General features: G+C 36.4%; 1 protein-coding gene across 7 annotated transcripts in view; it reads right to left on the reverse strand.

The window, feature by feature from the left end:
• LOC139119036 (aprataxin-like) overlaps window positions 1-8,887 on the reverse strand; it is a 43,093-nt gene that overhangs the window by 1,986 nt on the left and 32,220 nt on the right. For 2 of the 7 annotated variants that reach the window (XM_070682649.1, XM_070682646.1), the window contains exons 2-9: window positions 8,109-8,199; window positions 5,978-6,133; window positions 5,095-5,238; window positions 3,180-3,272; window positions 2,519-2,746; window positions 2,039-2,157; window positions 1,525-1,581; window positions 461-564 (exon numbers count right to left, since the gene is read on the reverse strand). In XM_070682649.1, coding sequence (XP_070538750.1) covers window positions 461-564; window positions 1,525-1,581; window positions 2,039-2,157; window positions 2,519-2,746; window positions 3,180-3,272; window positions 5,095-5,238; window positions 5,978-6,133; window positions 8,109-8,177 — 970 coding nt within the window. In that variant the 5' untranslated portion in view covers window positions 8,178-8,199. Of the gene's footprint in view, window positions 1-460; window positions 565-1,524; window positions 1,582-2,038; window positions 2,158-2,518; window positions 2,747-3,179; window positions 3,273-5,094; window positions 5,239-5,977; window positions 6,134-8,108; window positions 8,291-8,568; window positions 8,701-8,887 lie in introns of those variants that run through there. The other 5 variants (XM_070682647.1, XM_070682648.1, XM_070682651.1 and 2 more) reach the window with 5 other exon arrangements.

An 8,887-nucleotide genomic window follows, 5' to 3' on the forward strand; every position in this document is an offset into this window, starting at 1 on the left:
GGATGAGGAATACCACTATTTGTTGATTATCTATTTCATTATACGCTATCAGTGAAAGCAATACTTAACCTGAGAGGCAATACTTTGTCGACACTTTTAACATATTAACAAATCTTTTAAATGTGGCAGATTCAAAATTAATACATGTACATACATTCTTTTGCATTTTAAGGCTGTTTACATGCCACTGTGCAATACCAAGTTGTTGTTTTCTTTAATTGCATGCTTTAGTATATGCCTACTCGCATAACTTTCTGTGCATGTATTTTTATAAATTGAAAATGAACCCTTTTGCAAATGGGCTGGGGGCCTTGTAAAGCAAATGAAAGTACACAAAGTGGTAGACGAATCAATCAATCGATCGATAATTTCTTTTATTATCAACAGTGGCATGTTGTCAGCAAAGTCTCATTTATATATACACAAACTTAGCTTGGGTATCACCAATACAGGTACTTACCCTTTGACCCCACAAAATACTGAGTAGTGAAAGAGTTCCAGTGTTTCTTGGTTTTGAGGCACGGTGAGTTGAAGTCCTGGCTGATGACATGCATGTGTAAATGACTGTAAAGGAATTAAGTACTTCATTGTATGTTAATGTACAAAAGTCTGTAAATAAAGAAATCTAAACAGTGTTCTCTCTCTTTACAGAAACAGATAATGGAGAAAATTTTTTTCAATATGTCTGCGCCTCTGCGGAGTATTCACTGTCTCTGATTAAGCCAGCAATCAGCAAGACCTTAACTCTAAAATTCTTGTACTTAAAGGTATACTGTCACCTGTTCCAATTTTGCCACAGTTACCATGGAAAGAGAAAATCTAACCACTCACAGATTTTAAGCGGGTGGCCGCTTTTTAAAAACAGCGCCCGCACATGGGCATTTTGAATACCGAGGAACGCCCCTTTGACCATATATGGGCATATTTAGATTACAGGTGACTGTATACCTTTAATATAGAGAATTCCAATACGGTACAATAGATATTTAAAATCCCTTGATGATAGTTGTTTTATGGATATGACACAATTTTTACTCATTTTGAAGAACATCCTGCCTAAGATTCTTTGAGCAGGCTTGAAATATCAACCACTACATTTAAGCAATAATGTACTCCTTCCCAAACCACAATGGACGAAAGCAAACTTTAAATTTGCACAACCACAGTCCCTCCAATGTGGTACAACATACCGGTACTGTACGAGGCAAAGCCCAGTCAATTATAAAGTTTGCTTGAGTCCATTATGGGCAGGGATGGGGTACATTATTGCTATTATTTCATAGTTTTGGCAATACCAGGGAATTTGTAGATGTAGAAAACAAGGGGGGGGGGGTACAAAGTCAGATAATTGGATACATTATCAGTAATAATCTGGGGGAAGGTGTCACAAAATTCACAGACATTGACAAAGCTATAATATAATTTTCCTTGTACTAAGTAATTGTTATATGATCTCTCTCTTAGAATCTATGGCAAAAAAAGCACCAGACTGTACAAGCGAGAGACAATTCTGGTATGCACTACCTCATGCTGGGAACACAGTGATATCCAAGCCGGAAGTCTAGCCCTGACGATTTGTGTCTGAAATGGATAATGATATTATGTGTGAAACAAAGCAACAGATACACACTGTTAACAAGTAAGATGTACCAGCTTGTTTGATCTAAAATTCAGCATTATGGTATTGCTAGAATGAAAAAGTTTTGGTTGCTATGTCATGTATTATCTCACGTGACAGCTAATACCTCTGTAATATTGTTACATTTTAATGTGACTTAAAGAAATTTTCTGATTGTATTCAAGACAATATTACATATTCAGGAAAATACGTATCAAGGAAGACACTTGCAATGAATTTTACAGAATAAAATTACCTATTATACATGTACATAAACATTTCTATGAAGAAAATACTTTGGTAGGCTAATCGATTCTCAACATCATTTTACCATTACTTTAATGGTATGTTCTGTATGCTTATTCTGCCAAAGTAAATGATGCATTGTTGCACAATAAAACAAAACACACATGAACATACTTTTCTGTGATTTCTCTGCCCTTTTTGTGGATGTCTTTCAAGAGTTCCAAGTGTTCTGATTTCAAACTCTTCAGACTCGGTATGCTGATTCTTGGTAGAACTAAATAGTGGTACTTGGCCTGTGAGATTAAAAGTGAAAGCAAAAATGAAAATGTAATTTAAAAGACCCACATTTTTCTCCACTGTGCAGGAAATAGCATCGGAAACAAGAAGCAAAAGTCATTGCTACCATCACATCAAGTGCTAATTTGACAATTCGTGGGGACCTCTACTTTGAGACTATCCAAAGAACCTAATAAGTAAAATGCAGATTTTAGCAAACAGATATTACGTTTCATTGGCTAAAGTTTTTGATCAAAATTTTGGAAAAAATACTGAAAAGAGTGACTGGGTAATATCTTATAAAGTAGACGTACTTAAATTGACTTTGGCACTGCAAACGTTTTAACCAACACTGCAACATTCACCAATCATACTCACCTTTGGGTACTTGTCCTTGATGACAACAATTCTGTCATCTTTGTAGATCTGTAAATCAGGATTATTCATAGAGTCTAGCAGACCCATGCTCCAGTGTCCTGTCCTTACTGGAGGACGGTTGGCGCCACTCATCATGCGTGAGGTACCCTTTTTGGTCTTCTCATCCTCGTCTTCAGAATCACTGAAGTCTCTGCGCTGTTTACTTGGTTTAACACTTGCTACTTTGGACTGAATGATGAAAGGACATATAAACTTGATTGTTGTCAGATTGTTGTGCACAATTTGGTTATTACACGCATGCATATTTAAAATACGTATAAGATATATAGTAGTAGGCACGTTTTATGCATATAAGTGAAACGTATAACATGCTATGACTGCCAGCAATGTGTACAACAGCAAACCTCTCCCTTTCAATTTTACTGTTTGCAATGCTAATAAAATTTCCATATATGCAAGGAAATTCAAAAATGCAGCAGGAAGACAGCAAAAAGTTGACAGGTAATATTTTCTGAGTTGTGGTGAAACTGTCATCAGATATCATACCATGGTAAATATAAAACGATGATAATCTCACTGTGAGCAAGTCAATATAAATTATCTGCATTTGCTATCAGACACTGTGAATTTCTGAGTCACTGAATGATGCAATCACACATACCTGAACTAATACAGCTGGCTGTTCTTCCTCAGAATCACTGAAATCTTTACGTTTCTTCACTTCTGTCTTTATATTAACACTTGCAAATTTGTCCTGCAATGTGTAGAGAATGTTCATGGATTTGCATGAATTTTTTTTGAGAAACAGCTTCAAGTTACGGCCAACAATATAGAACCAAATCAAGTCATAAGGTTTAATCCTGTGTCTTGAAAGTTACAGGTCGCATCTGATGTAACATCGAATTTAGTTAGATCAATGCTTAATGAACCTGCAGTTCAAAATATCTCCTAGTTTTCATTTCTTGAAATATATCAATTGTCCAATCACGGTCATCATTAGTCTGGTTTGACAGTGCAGCTAGAGTGTGTCCAGATTAGATTATGTGTAAAAATACCGTATATTGAACTTGTGGTAGATATACAATATATGTCCCTCACAATAAACACATAATCAATGGGAAGAAGAGGCTATTAAACTAGCATAGCTCCACAGTTTTAAGGTAGTATACTCCTCAAAAGTGAAAGACTTAAATATTTGCTCAAACTTCCCTTAATGACACTTTCAACCATCCTCTTACTAAATCAAGACAAGTCATCGTTGATGACACAGTCCCCACTTGTTAATGGGTGCTTTGATTACAGGTCCTCAGAGAGGATAGAGTCCTCTTCATTAGGTCTGTGATAAAAATACTTTTGAATAAATTCGCTTGATACATGTCTGAGTTGTAGTTCAGGACATGAAAAAATCGTAATAAAATGGCCACATGGTGGCCATAATGGATCGAATCACAAAACAAATCAATGTGCATATGTATGACATACGGGAGGTCAATGTCCTTGTACCAACTTTGATTAAAATTGGTTGAAATATGCCTGAGTTATGGCTTTGTACATGACAAAATCTAACAAAAAAAAGCCGCACAGCAGCCATATTGGATCGTATCACAAAACAAATTAACATGCATATGTATGACATTGGTCAATCTCCTTGTACCAACTTTGAATAAATTTGCTTGATACATGTCTGAGTTATGGTTCTGGACATGAAAAAACGTAATAAAATGGCCACACGGCGGCCATATTGGATCGTATCACAAAACAAGTCAATGTGCATGTGTATGACATAGGTCAATGTCCTTGTACCAACTTTGAATAAAATCGGTTGAGATATGCCTGAGTTATGGCTCTGTACATGAAAAAATCGTAACAAAATGGCCGCTGTGGCCATATTGGATCGTATCACAAAAAGAATTGACGTGCATATCTATGACATTGGCCAATGTCCTTGTACCAACTTTGAATAAAATCAGTTGAAACATGCCTGAATTATGGCTCTGTACATGAAAAAATCGTAATAAAATGGCCGCCTGGCAGCCATATTGGATCGTATCACAAAACAAATCAACGTGCATCTGTATGACATATGAAGTAATCCTTGTACCAAGTTTGAATGAAATCGCTTCGGGCATCTCTGAGATATCTGCGTGAACGGACGGACGCACGCACGGACGCACGCACGGACGCACGCACGCACACACGCACGGACACGACCAAACCTATAAGTCCCCCCGGACGGTGTCCGTGGGGACTAATAAAAATCAGGGGTCAGCTTGCAAAGTTTAGGAGTGGTAGAGAAACAAATTACCCAACAATTTACTGGTATTTGAAATTTAAAATGCACGCTATCTCAGTGTTAACTCTATTGGGAAAAATACAATTTTCAATTTAAAAGAAAATAAGAGGGTGAAAAGTTTTCTTACTCCAAGAGCTGTAAAATGAGCCCCTACAAGTGGTGGTAGATAAGGAAAGAGTTGTAAAAATGTAAGAGTCCAAATATCTGTCCTCTGGGTGCATTCTACCTTAAAATGACCACACTTTCAGTCACAAATTGTTGGAAAGCAATGACATAAGTTTACATTTGTCTCATCTTCACTTCCTGACTCACTGAAATCTGGACGGTGACTGATGGTACGGACATGTACATTCTTTGGGGCTGTCTCCACTTTATCATCATCCTCTGAGCTGCTGAAGTCTTTGCGTGTCTTTGCTGACACCTGAGGCTGTGTGATGAGAGAGAAAAGTTTGATGAGAAAGCATATTTGTCGGATGCAATCATCATATGGGACAGAAAGCACCTGTCCAGTAAAAGTTGAGAAACATGCACAAATGTATTATTTGGGCGACATTTGGCTATCTCCTGCTAGTCAAACTTTCAAGCGTGTCCTAGTTCAGACTTAAAAAACCCAGTCAACAACACATTTTTTCATAAAAAAGTTTGATTAGTGCATACTGGTCTGCGATCAAAGCAACAATTCCTGCCAAACTTTTTTCAAAAATCTAACTTCTTGAGTGGATTCAATGTCTCTCTTGTAATTTTGTTCACACAGTAACAAGCTCTTTCCTTCATTCAGCAATAGTCCCCCACATAATTTGTATTCTTACTCATGACTGGGACTGCTTTTTGACATTGAACACTTCAAGTAATTACGTTGCTTTATCCAAGTTTGGTAGACAGAATATCTGCAATGATGTATTATTTGACCTTTCAGGAGTTTTCTCCTACTTGAGGTTTTTTTCTGTAATGTTGAGAATTTGTAAGTCGAGTGCTGAACTACGATACTTACTTACTGCTGTTACCGGTGCAGCGAAATCATTTCTATCAAAGCTGCTTCCATTCATTCAATTACATTCAAATCTTGAAAACAATAACTCAATTGGCAGTTCACTTACTGTAGAATCCCACCATAACTGACAAGGGGTTGTGATTTGTGGAGTATTATTATTAGGACTGGAACTTACATGTGTTTCATCTTCAGTATCTGACTCACTGAAATCTGGATGATGAAAGTTTGTTCTGATATTTGTACTCTTTGTTGTTACTCCTATTGCTTCATCTTCATCTGAGCTGCTAAAATCTTTGCGCTTTTTGCTTGGTTGGCTACTTGTTTCTAGGGACTGTACAGTGAGAAAGTAAAGTTTTAAAAACACTTTAATAGAACAGAATTGGATTCAATGCCTTACAAACTCTTGACTTTCTCATCGTTTTTGGCATGGTCTGTAAAGGTTATGTTTTGAAACAGAAAACGGATTAATGTTTAAAAGGGGTTTTAGAGACTAAAACTAATACTTTGCGAAGATATAAATGGTAAGTGTTCTTTAAAATGATGTTTGATATCAGATGTGAAGCTTGTGATTTTACAAAAGGCTGCTTCTTCACACTTTCCCACACTTTCCTGCTTTTATGCCACTAAACGACACAGTACAATAAATTACCCACAATTCTCTTTGATTTGTATCCGTGAAGGTTACTTTTCTAAAAACTTTTTCAGTTCTGCACGTAAGCAGTAATGTGCAGCATCAGAATATGTTAAATAATATCTAGTAAAAGTACGTTTAGATATTTTAGTGAAAGTTACAAACTAACCACTAAACAACAATAAAAGTCACATTCTGTAGGTACTACAAATGCCTTGCTTTTTGGCAGCAAGTTATGAGGAACTGAAGGGGTCATTCTCTGAGAAAACTTAGCATGCGAATTTCTTTTGTCACTTCCATTGCAAAAAAATCAATATCCTTTTGTTTCATAAAACAGGTGCAACTAGTCTCCCTACTTTCCATCACCTTATTTTGTATGGCTGAAGACACAATCAGTTGCAAAGTTTATAAAAATGCGATCTCCTCCCTCAATTATGCATAATTTTCCAAATTATTTAAAATGAGAATTGAGAAGAACGGCATGCATAAAAGTACGTTTTCAAAATTTTGACAACTAGTCTGTGAATTTGTCTACACATGGGAGACATGGTAGACTTCACTGAGGAATCTCCGTGGATACAAATCATAATGAAGTATGGGAAATCTACAGTTCTGTGAACGACGACAGGATGAAAATCAGACTTTAGTATGATGAGGGAATGATTACTACGAAAAAATTTACAAGCATTCCTTTTCATGGTGAAGCTCTAGCCTACGCAGGAAACATAATATTGCTTTCAACCATTCTGGAATTTTCCGTATCTTGATCATGCCTGTTTAGAGCTAAATTTGTTTGAAAAAAAATCATCTTTGGTTTTTAAAATTTCTGCGCTCATATGACGATCTGTGGTGGTTCTGCCATTTCTGTCCTCTTACAAAAACTGGATATTGATCTGTCATTGTTTTATTACATAAAATAGCAAGCACAAAGTTCAGTATGGTACAACTTAGGAGTAAAGTATTGCTACCAAGTTTGTGCTGATTTGTGAACATGGCAGGTCAAATTGACTACTTCAGCAAATTCAGGTAGAACGCACCTTGGGGACAGATAGTCGGACTCTCAAATTTCTACAATTCATGTCTATTCTACCACTTGTAGGGGTTCATTTTAAAGCTCTTAGAGAAAGAAAAACTTTCACAGTCTTAGTTTTTTCGAAAATTCAAGATTTAATTTTTCCCTCGTGGACTTAACTCAGGAATGGTAGCCATTTTGAATTTCAAATATCAAAAAATGTTCTAGGTAATTTGTATTGCTAGTTCCAAACTTTGCATGGTGACCCCAGACTTTTTATTGTTGATTTGGTAAGAGAATGGTTGAAAGTTTCATTCAGGAAAAGTTTGAGCAAAAGTTTAAGTCTTTCACTTTCGAGGCGCGTACTACCTTAAAGGTATACAGTCACCTATAATCTAAATATGCCTATATATGGTCAAAGGGGAGTTTCTTGGTATTCAAAATGCCCATGTGAGGGCGCTGTTTTTAAAAAGTGGCCACCCGCTTAAAATCCGTGATTGGTTATTTTCTCTTTCCATGGTAACTGTGGCAAAATTGGAACAGGTGACAGTATACCTTTAATGTCTTTCAATATTTTGTCCATCTATTTAATCCAAAAGACTGAAAAAGACAACAAACAACAAAACAAAACAGAATTAGAAGATAGTACAACCATTTCCATACCAGTGTTTCATTTTCACTCTCAGAATCACTGAAATCTCTGCGTTTCTTCTTGTCCGTCTTGCTGGCCATGTCGATATGCTGTGGGAAGTTCCTTTACACATAAAAGTTACAAACATACGCTTGTGCAGTAACTCTTGCAGGAACAAGACATTAATACAGGCCCGTAGTTTGTGGATTCCACACTGAATGAATGAATGAATGAATGAATGAATGAATATAAAATGCAAATTATAGTAACAGGTTTGAAATGATGAATTATATTGTTCTATGGTTGGTGACAAAAATAAATAATAATGCATCATAGAACACTGAAATTTGTGAACATGATTCTGCTAGCTGCCAGTCACATTCCTCCCTTCTCCATCCTCTTCTCCCACCCACAACAGCTGCTCTACCCTGCACCCGCCCATGATAATTTGGGGTGAAAAAGGAATAAAGAAACAATTGCTAAAAAACTTACTGTGATTAATTGCATATATATTCTAGGTGTTTTGGGTTCAATAAAGGCAGTGCATTGCGCAATGTAGGACAGGGCCCCGGCCCGAGGTGAGACTTTGTTTTTTTCGAGTCTTGTAACATTTGCGAACTTTGACCTTAAAGTTGTCTTTGACCTATCACAGCAGGTCTTGTTATTTGGAATTCTCGTCAGGTTTGTGATCTTACAAAAACATATGTTGATCAAAACATCAAAGATAGACATAATAAAATTAAAAGTGTACATATTTAAAAGAAACTTAGCTTATGTGAAGAAAATTAAAAAGTACGAGATTACACTGTTC

This window comes from Ptychodera flava, chromosome 19 (genome assembly GCF_041260155.1).
Source record: "Ptychodera flava strain L36383 chromosome 19, AS_Pfla_20210202, whole genome shotgun sequence".
Classification (NCBI taxonomy): Eukaryota; Metazoa; Hemichordata; class Enteropneusta; family Ptychoderidae; genus Ptychodera; species Ptychodera flava.